The 15,761-nt window shown below is 48.4% G+C and overlaps 2 protein-coding genes across 10 annotated transcripts in view; one reads left to right on the top strand and one right to left on the bottom strand.

The window, feature by feature from the left end:
* gpatch8 (G patch domain containing 8) overlaps nucleotides 1-5,488 on the top strand; it is a 32,854-nt gene extending 27,366 nt beyond the window's left edge. For all 9 annotated transcript variants that reach the window (XM_080777037.1, XM_080777040.1, XM_080777039.1 and 6 more), the window contains one exon: nucleotides 152-5,488. In XM_080777037.1, coding sequence (XP_080633163.1) covers nucleotides 152-4,154 — 4,003 coding nt within the window. In that variant the 3' untranslated portion in view covers nucleotides 4,155-5,488. The remainder of the gene's footprint in view (nucleotides 1-151) is intronic.
* Nucleotides 5,489-7,476: 1,988 nt separating this feature from the next.
* On the bottom strand, nucleotides 7,477-15,724 carry gosr2 (golgi SNAP receptor complex member 2). Its single transcript, XM_080775298.1, has 6 exons — nucleotides 15,584-15,724; nucleotides 14,044-14,108; nucleotides 12,139-12,247; nucleotides 10,003-10,135; nucleotides 9,082-9,222; nucleotides 7,477-8,308 (listed from the first exon to the last, which is right to left on the bottom strand). The coding sequence occupies exons 1-6, from the start codon at nucleotides 15,610-15,612 to the stop codon at nucleotides 8,147-8,149; spliced, it is 639 nt and encodes a 212-aa protein (XP_080631424.1). The 5' UTR covers nucleotides 15,613-15,724; the 3' UTR covers nucleotides 7,477-8,146.
* Nucleotides 15,725-15,761: the final 37 nt, after the last annotated feature.

Below are 15,761 nucleotides of genomic sequence, written 5' to 3'. Positions count from 1 at the left end.
TAACTTTACGTGTTACTTCTTAATGTTTTTCTTTCTTCCTGTCACTACATTAATGAAAATTGGTTGTTCAAGTTGTTATTTACTTTATAATCTTTACAAGTGGAAATATGCATGTCATCTTATTGTCGTTCCTTTTTATTTTGGGTTACAGTACTCCAGGAAGTGGTCCCATGTTCAAAACGACCACCGTGGCCGTGGACGGAGAGAATCCAGATGAGGGCGACGGCACAGTGTTGGAGAGTGCTGCTCAGCCTCTGGCGGACAGTCCCATGGATGTCTCCTCTCCTCCTTCTAAAAGTGGCCAGGCCTCCTCCTCCCCTCGGCCAGGCCCCACCATCAGCTTCTCCCTGGGGAAGAGAAACACCGCCTCCCCTCCTGTGCCCCCCGGGGGCTCCAAAGTCAGCGTGTCCTTCTCCTTTGCCAAGAAAGCCCCGGTGAAGCTGGAGACCGTGGCCGCCGTGTTCGCAGACCTCGGGGAAGAGGCCACGGAGGAGGAGGAGGGACAGGAGGGCGAAAAGGAGAAGGTGGTGGAGGAGGCGCCACGTTCCAACACGGGCAGCCCCAAGCACGGAGAAACCGCAGCGAGCGACGGAGGAGGAGGAGGCGAAGGCGGGGGCAGCGCGACGGAAACGGAAGAGGTGCAGCCGCAGCAGGACGACGGAGCCTCTCTGGCCTCCACGCTCAACAAACTGAAGATGATGATGAAGAAAGAGGAGGGTTGGGCCGGCCAAGAGCCCGAGTACTACCACTACATTCCTCCGGCTCACTGTCGCGTGAAGCCTCACTTCCAGTTCCTGCTGTTCATGAAGGCCACCGACCAGTGCGAGATCAGAGCGGACGTAGAGGACGCGGAGGAAGGGCAGGATGAAAAGAAGTGCGAGGAGGATACCGAGCCGCCGGCAGATTCCAAAGTCCCAGAGTGTAAGACCGAGAAGGAGGCGGACAAGGTCAGTTCCGCACGTGTCCCGGAGCCGGTGCCGCCGCCGCCGCCACCGTCGTCCAAAGTGAAGGCAGAGGAAGCCTCTCCCTGTGCAGTGGAGACCGCCTCCTCGTCAGAACCCCCTGCTCCTGCTCCCGCTCCCGTAGCGGCGGTAGAGAGCAAGCAAGACGTACCGGATACCAACCAGGGCCCTAAAGTACCCACGGGTCCCTTCTTCCCTGTGCTCGGCAAAGACGAGACCACCACCCTGCAGTGGCCCTCCGAGTTGCTGGAGTTTACGAAGGCTCAGCCCTCCCTCTCTTACAGCTGCAATCCCCTCTACTTTGACTTCAAGTTATCCCGCAACAAAGGAGCCCGCGGCGGGAAGGCGTCAAAGTCCTCCAAGTCCTCTGAGGAAGCCACAGAGAAGGCAACGGAGATGGTGGTCTCGTCATCGTCGGTGGACACAACCACCAACCCTGGGCCTAGTACAGAGAAAGATCAAGCCAGCTTGAAGAGGGAGCCTGACCCAACGGACGGTGACGAGCAAAAGCAAGAGACCAGTGGCACTGGCAAGAAAAAGAAGAAGAAAAAGAAGCACAAGAAGTCCTCAAAGCACTCTAAACGCAAAGGAAAAGACAAGGGAGCGGTGGCAGAGGGGCAGACGGAAGCTGAGGTCGCTGGAGAAAAGCCCAAAAAGAAGAAAAAACACAAAAAAAAGAAGAGTAAAAACAAGGTGCCGGATCTGGACGGGGAAGCGGCCAGTACTGAGAAGGAGAAGGAGAAAGCAAAACAACCAAAACAACCCAAGGTGGAAGATAAAGCGGCTGCCCCGTCTGTTCAGCCAACCGGAGCGTCGGGAAGTACAGCAGTAGAACCTAGTGGGAAGAGGAAACGTCCTGCCAAGGAAGTGCCTTCCAAGTCTGGGACAGAAGAGGGGAGAGATGGAAAAGGTTCCGACAGCAAGTCCAACGCTGCAGCAGAGGAGCACAACGGCACCAAGAAACAGAAGACGGAGCCCAGTGCGCCTCCCAGTGCCTCCTGCTCCAGCTCGGCCCAGAAAAGTCCCGGTCCGGGCAGACCCCCCAGCAGCGAGAGCGAAGAAGAAGGCGGTTCCACCGCCAAACGCGGCTCCCACGGCCACCGCAGGTCCAGTCCCCGGGAGCAGCAGCGGCGCCACCACAGCGAGGACTCGGGCCGCTCCGCCAGCCGCTCGTCGAGGCACGGCGACAGGCGGGGCAGCAGCCGGCGCCGCCACCACGGCGGCCAGAAGTCCCGCAGCCGCTCGTACTCCAGCAGCTCCGACCGCTCCTCGGGGGGCAGCAGCGCCTACAGCCGCCGCAGCTACTCCGACAGCTACAGCGACTACAGCAACGAGGGCAGCCGCCGGCGGAGGCACTCCAAGCGCCGCTCGTCGGATTCCGAGTACGAGCGCAGGGGCAGCCGGGGGCGGCGGCGGCGGTCGCGGAGACGCGAGTACTCCTCGTCTTCCTCGGACGACTCGCGCTCGCGTTCGCGCAGCCACAGTCGCAGGAAGCGGCATCGACGGCATCGCCGGAGCAGCTCCCGGAGCTCCAGCAGCAGGAGCCGCAGCAGCAGCGGCAGGTCGTGGAGACGCAGCTACAGCCGGAGCCACAGCTCCGCCAGCCGCTCCTCCAGCTCCACCAAGGGCTCGCCGCAGCGCCACGGCACGAGGAGCCGCGCGGAGAGCGACGCGCGACACAGAGACTTCAACCGCTCGCGCATTTATCGCTCTCAGTCTCCCCGTTCGGCGGCTTCATCGCGGATCAACAGTCGGAACAGCCACTCGTCCGTTTTGCAGAGCCGGCTGGTGGCTGGTTCTCGAGATGCAGGAGAACAAAGAAACTCCCTGACTGCTCGACAGCTACTGGAGAAGGTCCAGTCTAAGAAAGGCTCAGACGACCCTTCCTCGGTGACAAAGATGGGCAATAAGATTAAAGACCCACCACAGGGATACTTTGGTCCCAAACTACCCCCTCTTCTGGGAAACAAAGCCATGCTGCCACTTTTTGGTAAACTACAAGCGGGGAAGAAACCTGCTATAATTCCCTTGACGAGACCTGATGAAGGTGAGAAGTCGGGAGCAGGGAAAAACTCTGAGGCTGAAAGAGAAATTATCCTAGTGGAGCCAATTAGAGAGTTTCCCCCGCCACCACCACCCCCTGCGCCACCAGTCCAACAAAAGGTCGAGGAGATTCCTCAAAACCCAGTGGTGCAAGAAGAGGCACACCGCCCCGGCTCCGAAACCCAGGTACACCACGAAGCGCATCCGCTGTTCGAGCAAGACCCGGCCATGCTGATGCCCCAGTACCAGGCGGAGGCCGGCCAGGACCCCAACCACCAGAACCCCATGATGGAGTCGCTCATGCCCAACATGCAGCAGCAGCCTCCTCCCATGCACGCCTACCCCGCGTACCCCCCGCCCAGCTTGGAGGAGGAGTGCATGGAGGCCGAGGAGGACGGCCTGGCTCCCCTGGAGAGCCAACCCATCACCTTCACCCCGGAGGAGATGGAGAAGTACGGCAAGCTGCAGCAGGCGGCCCAGCAGCACATCCAGCAGCAGCTGCTCGCCAAGCAGGTGAAGGCCTTCCCCGCCGCGGCGGCCGCTGCAGCCGCCGCCGCCCAGGCCGCCGCCAACCAGGCCAACCACCACCTGATCCCCGCCCCCCCTCCCCCCCAGATGCAGCAGATCCACATCCAGCAGCCGCAGGTGTCCATGGCGTCGGCCACCTCCATCACCACGGTGCAGCACGCCATCATGCAGCACCACGCGGCCACCGCCGCCGCCATGGGCATCCACCCGGCGCACGCCCACCACCCGCACCCGGCGCACGCGCAGCTGGCCCAGGTGCACCACATTCCCCAGCACCACCTCACCCCCATCTCGCTCTCTCACCTGGGCCACCAGCTGCAGCTGCAGCAGCACCAGCTGGGCCACGCGGGCCTGATCCCGGCCCACCACACGGCCTTCCTCTCCGGCCAGCCCATACACATCATCCCGGCCTCAGCACTTCAACACGGCCTCAACACCTCCTTTGCTCTCCACCATGTCCCGCACGGGATGGGGGGCATGGGGGCCCTCTACCCGACGCTCTTCGCGCCCCGGCCATCGCACTCGCAAGCCGCCGCTGCCGCGGCCCTGCAGCTCCACCCGCTCCTACACCCCATCTTCTCAGGGCAGGACCTCCAACATCCTCCTAACCACGGTTCCTGAGGCGTGGTCGCGGTGAAACGAGCGCATCCACAGCAGCCAGCCGGACGGGTTGCTTAGCCTAACGGGTTTGGTTAGGACGTCTGTAGGGCAGGTTTTTAAAAGGAAGCCGTGTTACAGAAGTGTGCGGGCAGCGAGCGGCTAGCAGGGGAGCACGGCGCTTGCCACTAAACCACCCGTGGACTGGGCTCATACAATGCAGCGAGACAGCGCCACCCAGTGGTGATGCCTCTGCAGAGTTCGGTACTTACACTAACATTTTATTCTGGCTGACATTTTTTTCCACTGACCCCTCATAATGGAAATGCTTTGCCCTTAAGTTTTTTACACAGGGTGAGGATCAAAAGAGACCTCATGAACTTTTGCATATATTAACGGACTGTAGGACACCCATGGGAATGGGAAGCCAGTTTAAACAAACCACTGGAGTATTTTCTTTTCCACAGTTGAAATATGATTGTTGTTTTCAATGTTCTTACTCGTTTATTACAGCCAAAGAGACAACAGTGGCTGAAGCCATAAAGCAGAATCACGGGGAAGGTTGACGTGTGTGTGCGTGTGTGTGTGTGTGTGTGTGGGGTCATTATCTTGAGAGAGAAACGGCTTTGACTCTGTAATGTAAACCTGGTTGCTTTAGAGAGCCTGACTTATTTTGTACTTATGAATTTGTTACGTTCTCATGACTACTTGGCTCTCTATTGGATCGTTGGTCTCTCAATAATACATTTGTGAGGCAGTACATTGTACATATGATATCAGTGTGTAATGTGAAAACTCCCATGAATATGACACCCACATAAAGTTTATGAAAAGGCCCCCCATATAAAAGAGCCCATTTGTGAGTGATGGGAGAAACAGTTGCTTGGAAGCAACAGTCGTGTTCCAAGTGGCGGATGGAGTTGCACTGAAATCTGTACATCGAGATGCTGCTTTTGCATCGTGTAACAATATGATTGTAGTATACTGCAATAATTGTATTTTTGTTTTTAAATTATTTTCCCAAAATGTTCTTCAAAAGAAGAGTTTTTCTTTTTGTGTAATTTTGTAAATAAAATTGCTGTAGTTTAAACCCAATAACATTCTAGCGGTTGAAGCTACTGTTTTAAAAAGTAGAAATGAGGAATAAATAACCTGGAAGAGAATTTAACAAACTGCATGTGTAATTCATAAAGGTTACTTCTACATTATCCAGACTACAAAAGCCTGGGATGGCAAGGGATTTTGGTCTGTAAAACAGTAGCAACTGTTAACTTTTTTTCTTTTTTTAAAGCAGCTACTGTCAACATTTTTGCTTAAAACTTAACTATGCTTCAATAAATAAACTTGTTCACAATGTCTACGTTTTTCATAAAGTAATGTAAGTAAAGGGAACATGTGATTATAATTAAGGGCACAGGTCTCCACAGGTCTCCACTAGGAGGATAGGAGAGTGTGGTGTTTGTCAAAACGTGTGTGTGACTTGGCCTGTTGTAGCGCCACCATGAGACTGATTTGAAAACTGTCAAGTGGCATTTCTTCCAAAGCCTAGTGGGAATATGCATGCACAGTTTCACCACAATCGGACGCTGCGTTGAGTAGTTGTGGCGATTTGTACAAAACGGGTACAAAGCAGGCTACTCCTGAAAAGTTTAGAAGCCAATTGTAGCCAATGATGGTGGATTATGAGAAATCAAACAAACCCGTCTGATCACATGACTGGAGAGCATGTCTACCGATTTGTGTGAAATTTGAAAAATCTGAAGGAGTAATATTAGAAAATGTGTTTTACATATGTTGGCCTGGTTTTTCCAGGCCAAGGTTTTTCCTTGGCCTCTAGGGCAGTGATACTCAACCTCAGGCCCGCGGGCCACATCAGGCCCGCGGGACCATTATGACTGCTCATCAATGAAAATCTAAAAAAAAGAAGAAAAAAAATCTGGAAAATGAAATAAAAATAAATAAATCTGAATGAAGTTATCTTTAATTACATTATAAGTAATACTATTAGAGTTGTACTATTACTCGAACGAAAATAAAAGCTTGGGGGGGGGGGGGGAGATGCAATGCAAATGAAAGACATATACTGTGTATCCCTATTCCCTGACATAATTTTATAGCTAAACGGACAGAATTCTATTTTATTTGAATGATGAAACCCAGCTGCCATTAATAGTTGGAAATGGAAATTGCGGAAATGGAAATTGCGGAAATTGTAATTGCGGAAATGGTGGAAACGGAACTTGCGGAAATTGCGGAAATGCGGAAATGGAAATTGCGGAAATGGTAATGGTGGAAATGGAAATTGAGGAAATTGTGGAAATTGCGGAAATGGAAATTGCGGAAATTGCTCTTCACTTATAGCTATCTATTTTCAGGTAGATTGTTTTATTTTACTCAGTCAGCCATATCACTACTCATTTTTTTTCATGAAAAAGGTCATAGCTGGGTAATCTATTTTCAGGCAAATTGTGTTTATTGTATTTTATTTTACTCAGCCATAACAATTTATTTTCTGTTAACCAACTTGCTGGCTGGCAGACAGCTACTCATAGACAGGCAGACAGACAGACAGCTACTCATGGAGAATTGGACAGGCAGGCAGTCAGACAGCTACTCATAGACAGGCAGACAGACAGCTACTCATGTTTGGACAAAATCTGTATATGTACTGTCCAAAAACTTGTTTTGCACAAAGTGGCCTCCTGGTTGCGCTATAACAGGCCGTTCTGGAAATTTTGGGGCAGAGGTTCATCGTTGGCATCCAGGGAGTGTGTGTGCAAAATTTGGCATCGACCGGGTTAACGGTGCCAGAGATTAGCTGTTCACAGACGGAAGGACGGACGGACACACACAGAGTGCAAAACCTACTCTCTCCCCATGCCTTCGGCCTGGTGGAGACAATTACTTCAACAGCCTGGTTGAAGTCACTAGATGGCGCCAGAGGTGCCTTAAATGTACTTCTGGAAGCCATAAATCTGTAAGTGCTTGTTAACATGTAGGGAACAGGGTGGTATACTGGCTGTAAATCTGATGCTGGGGCTTCCCTCTTATTTCCATACAAACTCTGGATCGCCACAGGAGTTGTGCTGATTTGGGCTAGAGCCCCTCGAGTACTACGTTTCCACTAATTCTGTGAACAATGGAAGGGAAAGCCCTCGTCAGAGTTGCTGTAAATCTTAACTTTGTGCTATATGAACTGATGTATATGAAATCTAGAGAGATTTATTGAAGTGAAAGCCTTTCCTCAAACAATGTATAACAATCATACACAACAGCTTTTATTATTCAGTTAAGAATTAAAACGCTCACATAGTGAGACTAGATTTAGCATAAATCCCAGAGAATATTACAATGGTATAACATTTAATTTGATCAAACGGTATGGAAAGCGACCAAATAATACTTTTTCTTGTTGATCACTTCTCTGGCATACAGTATGAAATAACATTTTTAAGGAGTAAACATGACAAGAAATGAATTCCTACAGTCAGCCTTACAATTTCTAATGCCGCAGAATAAGTAATTATTAAACGTCAGTGGCTCATATTATGAAAGGTACAGTATTAAGTTATCAAACGGATGTTGAGGATTTAGAATAAGCAAGCCATCTCAAATATTGCCCTTCTCGTGTCATCAATCTCCATTTTCTCAAGACTACGCATGTATAGCAGAGAGACCCAATGCTTTCACAGTTTCACAGCTTGATTTTAATGAAGGAATTGATTATTGACGTCAGGCAGTGGTATGCAATGGTGGCAACAGTTCTGGTAGAATGAGTTAGGGAGTGGAATTAATTACTGTGTATCTTCAACCGTATAGTTTTTGCACTTGTCAGAAAGGGTTGACACATCAGAAGATGGCACAGTTTATAAAAAAAAAATCTAAAAATCTGGACTTTTACAATTGTCATGAAATGTCTGAATCCAGTACACTTAAACCTCAAGAGTCACTGTTCAAAGTCCCAGCAGACTGATTGAAAAGTGCTGCTGCAGCTGCTGCAAAAGGACGGCAGTGGTTCAGCCCAGGTACCTGATGACCAGGAACATGAACACGCATGTCAGCACCATGCCTCCAATCATGATCAACTTATCCTGGGTGGCCCGCCTCTCTATCAGCCTCATGACCGTGTTAGATAGCCCCAGCATGTTGGCCACATCCAGCATCTTCTTATGCGTCCCCTGTGGAAAAGGCAACATGAAAAAAACATTTTCTTTTTAGAAAATAGAAATGCAGTCTTAAGCTCTAACCACACCAAAGGGTCACCATGCAACTCCTTGGGTCCAAACGGTTGCAAGGAGTTAACGCTAAAACAGTCTCGACCCTTTGGTGTGGTTTGGGCCATGCATTGAATCACTAGGGACATATCACACCGCAGGGACAACGCTAAAACGCTCTTGACCCTTTGGTGTGGTTAGGGCTTAAGTCAGTGGTTCCCAAAGTGGGGTCTGGGGACTCCCAGGGGTCCTTGAGGGAGTTCCAGGGGGTCCCCACCCAGCTAAATGATAGTTTGGAACCAAATGGAATGAAATTTGTACACTCTCAGGTCTAAGTGACAACACCCTAACTCCCATGTAAATCCCATCTCTCAGAAGATTCTCATGGCCAGGGAACCATAGACCCAACCAGGCCCTCTGTGCCAGACACACCCTGATAAGAGGACCAGGAAGACTGCACTTCTCCTCCCTGGAAACATGTATGTACTTCACTGACAAACACACCACAGTGACTGAAGTAGAAACCGGACCGGGGGTTTATTCAAGTATTCTTTTAAAATGTGTTTTTTAGGAAAAGGTTTTGCGTTTCCTTCAGAAAACCGCTCTGCTATAATTTGATTCACTCGTCTGACAACTCATCACTTCTGCCCCACAGTGAGTGAGTTTCCTATGCACACACACACACACACACACACACACACACACACACACACACACACACACACACACACACACACCTTGAGTGTCCCTCTTGAATCTCTGAGTCCGTTGAGGATCCCACTGCCGCTGCCAAGGAGGTCGTCCATGCCTCTGTGTGCGTTGTGCAAGTTGCTGTTGAACTGTAAGGTCTCGTCTATGGGGATGGAGGTTTCTGCATCCTACTTGGACAAGAACAAATGGTGTAATAGTCACATATTTGAGACAGAAAAATGAGAACAACAGCCCATAAAACATCCACACAGAAAAAGTCCTATCCGATTGTATTACACAAAGTTAAATGACGTTAAACTCACTTTGCCATTTGATTTGCCACTCACTTAATGCATGCGCACATACCCTCTATACAGTCTATTCTCATGTGTACCCTGTTGCTGTCAACCCCAGAGGTTGTCCTGGGGAGGATGTACCAGTAGTGTAGAGCCCCACCATGCTGAACATGCACCCAGACCAACCAGTAGGAGGTGCTATTGCAGTACGTAGCCAGACAACTATTCCAAAATCTCCAAGTGGAACTACACCTCCCGAAATCCCAGCAAGGAAGCTGTCATTTCGGTTCACGGAGATATACACGGATATTAAAAATTATCTTTACATTATTATTTTTTATTTCCATTTCTGCTAAGCAGAAAGCTATATGTGCTTAGATGATTTCGATTTATATTGGGATACATTTGTGCGACTGTAAAGACGAAACGGAAGTGGGGAGGAGGCTCCACTTCCGCTTTATCGCTTGCTTGCATGATCAGAGCTTCCGTTCTCCAGACTGTATGACGGAAGCATTTGGAAATTGCGAGAGGCAACAGTCTGGCACGGCGAGACTATAACGTTGATTGTGACGGCATGTTTACAGCCTCTACTGGCTTGCAGAGCAGACAGACCTACCAGCCACGGCAATCAATCCTTTTCATCGTGGCGGTTGGAAAGGACGTCACACTTACATTGGTGGTGAAGGTTCGGCTCATGAGCTCCTCCCTCTCCCTCTCCTGGGCGTCCTTGTTGTAGCGTCGTTGCTGGAAGTTTCGCAGGGCCGTGTGGAGGTGCTGAACGTCGTACTTGAGCTGGTCTACGCGCCTGAAGTGTGCAAAAAGATACCACGACTCACTCACTCACCGTTGTCATACGTCACAAAATAGAAAAGGACTGTTGTGAAGTTACCAGTAGGACGCCCGAGGGCGAGAAGCGACCTCGCCCTTTAGGGGGAGGTCGCTTCTCTCGCCATGCACCTGGGTGCTGGGCGAGCGCTGGCGCTTTGGCATGGGAGGTCAGCTCAACGTATGGAATGAACTCTGCCATTTATGGAGCGTGTCTTGAGTGTACAGGGTTTGATGGGGTGAGATCAACATGTATGGTATGCCAGAACAGGTCAGCTCCATATATGGAGACCTAAGGGTGGCAGCGAGGGCAGTGTCTTGAGTGTACAGGGTTTGATGAGGTTGGCCATATATGGGGCGTGTCTTGAGTGTACAGGGTTTGATGAGGTCAGATCAACATTTGGAATGTCAGAACAGGTCAGCTCCATATTTGGAGATCTAAAGGTGGCAGCAGGGGCAGTGTCTTGGGTATACAGGGTTTGATGAGGTCATATGAGCTTATGAGGTCAGATCAACATATGGAATGAATTCTGTATTGGCCATATATGGAGCATGTCACGCGGTGTGACGGACGGACGGACAGGTTGTGCAGGTTTTCATAGTAAACTGCGACCTACAGTCACAATTACAACCAGGTAGGCTGGCCATAATTTTCGGGCCTGTTGAGAACTCTAGTTTTTACCGGCTGCTGGGTGCGGCTGCGTGAATAACTGGCAGGCCCATCTAGAGTTTGAATGGACAGGTATCAGTCAAACGGGAGACATCGAAGAGGAAGGACGAGTGTGGAGGGATCAACATATGGAATGTCAGAACAGGTCAGCTCCATATATGGAGATCTAGGGGTTTGAGGTCAGATGTAGATCTCCATATATGGAGACGGACATAATGGAGTGTGCGTGACAGACTGACGGCCATACTGTATATGGTGGCAGGACGGACGGATTGACTGGTTTTGCAGGTTTCCATAGTAATCTGCAACCTACGGTCGCAACAAATACTTTCACTGCTAGTATTTGTAAATGTTTTTCTTAAAACTGTCTCAGTGCCACCTGACGCCTTTGGACGCCTCCCCTGGTGGGGGGCTGGACGGTGGGGGGCTGGACGCCTAAAAAAATATATATAATATATATATATTTTTTTAATCCATATTTTATCCATATTTTGAAATGTCCTCTAATCTGGTGTGCAGGTGATGACATGCACAATAGAATTAAAATGTCTTTCTTTTATTAATAATGGGCTTCAGTGGCAACGATGGCCAAAACTGGTATCCAACTGGTGGCACTGGATGAGTTTAATCCAAAACAGTGCATCATCTGCCCTGGCTGGGATTAACAAGAAACACCTGAAGACCTACACGGCCATCCATCCACCTGCCTCCAGACCCTGTCCTCTGCGTCATTCGTGCTCGGCTCTGCCCCGCGGCTCAACAAGGAGCCGTCCCGAGATCACAGGAGAGCTGTCGAGCATGGGGTGTTCCTTCCACCCCGTGTCCCCTGGGGCCTGTTTATCCAGATCACAAATGACGCTCTGTCCAATGCAGCAAGAATGCCGGCGATGACGGGGCATCCAGAGGAAATGTTTTCATAGAGCCACTGACGTCGCCACAGGGCAGACGGCTGTCTGTCTCATCTCCTCCTACACCTTTATGAGATGCTAGAGGTTCAGCCCTATACACCGCCGATCCGACCATGTAGGCAGCCAAGTATATGGACTTTTTAATGTTTGCTTTAAGCCGACCGTATTCTTGCATTTGTTTTACTGAGAATAAGGTTAGGCATAGTTTATTTGGGTTAGGTTTAGGAATAGGGTTAGGTTTTGGAGGTTAAGGTTTAACCGTTTAAGCATATATTCAGGAATACCAGGCTGAGCAGTTCCAGCGGCTGTACGCCCGGGGCGAGTAGGTAAAAGGGTGAGTTCGTAGGTATTCATTCACACAAGTGTGATTTTATAACTGTGGGACTACTGTATGTCCGTACTTACATTCTTGCGTTCTGCCGACGGTTTGGTGGTTCTTTACTCGCCAGGATCTCAAGACGCTCTAGTTGGTTGAAGATCTGGTCGATCCTTGCTTGGAGGTCATTCTCCAGCACTTTTATGAAGACACACAGTGATCCAATGTTTACATGTTTACTATGCCGAGATTTGTAACAATAAACATATTGTTGGAGAAAATAAAATGCTAAGACTAACGGCCTGGATCTAGAACAAAATGGCAAGGCACATACATAATAATAATCCCTAAATAAAGAGGCAAATGAAAGTTAATTCCTGAGATCATCATATCCATCATTTGCACTTCATTAAATGTTCAGGCTGAACATTTGAGATCCCACATCGTAGTTTACATTCAGAATAAGGTGGGAGAACAAGGCTTTAACCCATTCTGAACGGGAACCCCTTTTGGTGTTTTAACTAAGCATTATTTAATACTTTAGCTATTGAAAAATAGCAGATCTACAAGCTACGAGCTTGTAGGTGTGCTATTTTTGAAAAATCGTTAAAAATGTGTCACAAATCTTTGAATATATATTCTTTCAGAAGACTTTTTTTGTTTTTTCCGACGTCAGGCCTAAATGGGTTAATGGAAAACCTTTATCTAACGTGCACAACGTTGTCCCCAGTCCCCACGCCCCGTTCCCATCCATCAGCCAGTTTTTGGGGGCCTACGCTACATCCTTCCGACCTGCCTAACATGCGAGCTGAAGTCATTGTCACGGGGCAGCGAGCGGCGTGGCTCCCACCATTATCTGGGAGAAGCCAGTCAGTCCCATGATGAAGCTTCCCCGCCCCACTGCTTCCTGTCCTGGCACCAGCCTGGCTCAGTGAGGGCACCATGGGAAACAATCAACATAACCACATGCAGCTGGTGCAGGCGCATGCACGGGGTGACACACCCACCTTCGTCAGGCTCTACATTAACACAATATGCTGTAAAAAGGAAAGTATATTGTTCCCTTTTCTTGATGTGTGGGTCTTTTTTAAGTGGGTATGCCGCCAGGGCAGTGGTTCCCAAACTGTTTAACCCGTGACCCAAAAGAGAAATGTTATGTCTCCCCAGCCAGGAGGACCCGACCCAAACTAGTGAAAACAGCAGATCTACAACCTCACAGCACATCGTTCGCGACGCATTGTGAGCTTGTAGATCGGCTATTTTCACTACTACTTTGTTTCCCAATGTATGGAATTTCTTATATTTTTCTTTTACTTAATGCAATTTAGATTTAGATTTTTTTAAATTTTTAGTACATATATATAAGTACTCCTCCTCTGCATCTCAGAGCCGAGGGAAATATATTACTCCACTACATTTATTTGAAAACTCCAGTTACTGTAGTTACTTTGTAGATTTTGATTATTACAAAACATACAGTAACCACTTCATCCCTATCCCAATGTGTCGCATTGCGACACATTGTGAGCTTGTACATCTGCTATTTTCAAAATATTTGTATACATTTGAAAACTTGAAATGGGACATTCTGCACAGTGAGTACTTTCTACTTTTGGTACTAACTTCAAGTACATTTTCATGCCAATACTTTTGTTCTTTTTTTTTTACTCAAGTACATTTTCAATTCCCTGACTTTTACATTGCGGTATTGATACTTTTATATGGTAAATGGTGCATTTATATAGCGCCTTTATCCAAGGCGCTTTTACAGAGATCCCATTCACACACCGATGCCGGAGGAAACCTGCACATCGGGAGCAATTAGGGGTTCAGAGTCTTGCTCAAGGACACTTCGACACTAACTCTGTGGGAGCCCGGGTTCGAACTGGGAACCTTGGGGTTCCCATCCGGTCACTCTACCCCTGAGCCACTGCCGCCCCGCGAGTACTTTTTCCACCACTGGTGAACGGTTGGGTTGCTGTTGTTATACTCACAGTGCACAGACTCTCTGTCCGTTGACTCCAGACTCCCCATGTGAGACTGCACCTCCTGGATGTGCCTAATGATGCAACACAGTAATGGACAGTGAGTCAGTGGCAACTATTAAAGGCCCCAGAAAGGCCACCCTGGGCAAGACCTACGCTGTAGAAGGGGCTATCATTTGTTTGGGCGGAAGTTGCAGGATTTTAGCGGAAGTATTGCCCAAGGAAATGACGTTGATGCTTTACAAATCAGTTTACATTCTCCGTGAATGAAACAAGTGTTGCGATTGGTCAGGAAAATATCGTGTCCGGGGGAAATAAATCTGACGGATGTTTCCGGAGGATACATCCGCCGATAGCTTCTCTGCCTTACGTTGTGACCAGGCTTTTCTTTTCGCAGATAAGTAAAGCCCGGGACCGAGGCTACAGAAAGGCTGGCCAACGTTGAAGCGCTCGGCCCTACTGGCCAGAGCTGAGACTGCAGTCAGCAGCTGGGGTTTAACATTGAGCACTGTCCAAATCGGGGGGGAAATGAGGAAGTAGAGCGTTCTTCCGGGTGCTTCAAAACGCCACTGAGCAACTTCCACTGAAATGAATAGCAGGGGGCGGGGCAGTCCGCCCTCTGTCCTTTATGGTACTCTATGGTCAGTGAGTGGACTATAGACCTATACTGCATATGCAAACGGAGCTGCTACCTTTAAACCCTCCTGTGTCTAGCTTTGAGGGTGTGTGTAAACCATAGACTGTAAGGTGTAAACACAAACATTGTCCGGCTCTATAACAAAAAATGCCATTGATAATGAATGGCCAGTTTTACGTCATTGTCCCAACACAAACATTTAATGCCATTGACAATGAATGGCCAGTTTTTAGTGTTTGTGCAAACACAAACATTGCGTAAACACAAACATTGAAGACAAAAATGAGGACGCAAATTGTGATTGGCCGGAATGAGATGTATGATGATAAGAGCGTCCCTCACGAGTCACTTCACACGGGTGTGATGTTTTGTATACCATTTAAATAGACTTGAGGAAAAAAATGCTGCTATTTGTCCCAGAAATTGTCCCATTAAAAAGAAAAAGCTTTATACCCTTTATAACATGTAACTACGCAATATGACATAGCTCTGTTTACAAAAGGCTGTACCCCCTCCAACTGATTATACTTTCCCCATTTTCAACAGTTTTTTTATTATATTTTAACACTTGCTTTGGCAATGTAAACGCATAATTCTATTTGTCAGAAATATGACACCCCCAAAACTCCCAAACCTTAAACCGTTATTTAGCTTGACAGCTGGAATTGGAAGAAATGCATACGCCATGCAGTTTGTCAAGTAAGTTTAATTAACACTAGTACGTATAATAGTACGTATTATTTTTGGGAAATGTTTATTGAACATTTATTTGCGGATGTAACGTTAATATTACTACTTTATAGCAGACATTGAGAGACTATAATAGTGAGCTAGCTCCATTATATTATGCCACTAACGATAGCCCGTTGATCTAATATAAATCAAGTTTGGACCCAAGACAGGCACACTCACTTGTTTGTCTGGTGGTAAAGTGTCTCCATGTCTGCTGTTTTGGTTCAGGCTTTCCCCAGGTCTTCACTTTGAAATAATAATAAGCCTTTTGCAGCTTAGCTAGTAGCTATTTAGCTGACAGCAGTGGGGACTGTAGTACACCTTACACGTCATCATCTGAAAAGGTTTGTGTACGGAA

Source organism: Protomyctophum bolini, assembly GCF_963924005.1.
Source record: "Protomyctophum bolini genome assembly, chromosome: 11".
Taxonomy (NCBI): Eukaryota; Metazoa; Chordata; class Actinopteri; order Myctophiformes; family Myctophidae; genus Protomyctophum; species Protomyctophum bolini.
The sequence above is the reverse complement of the archived record's forward strand: the minus strand, read 5'-3'. Positions and strand labels throughout refer to the sequence as shown.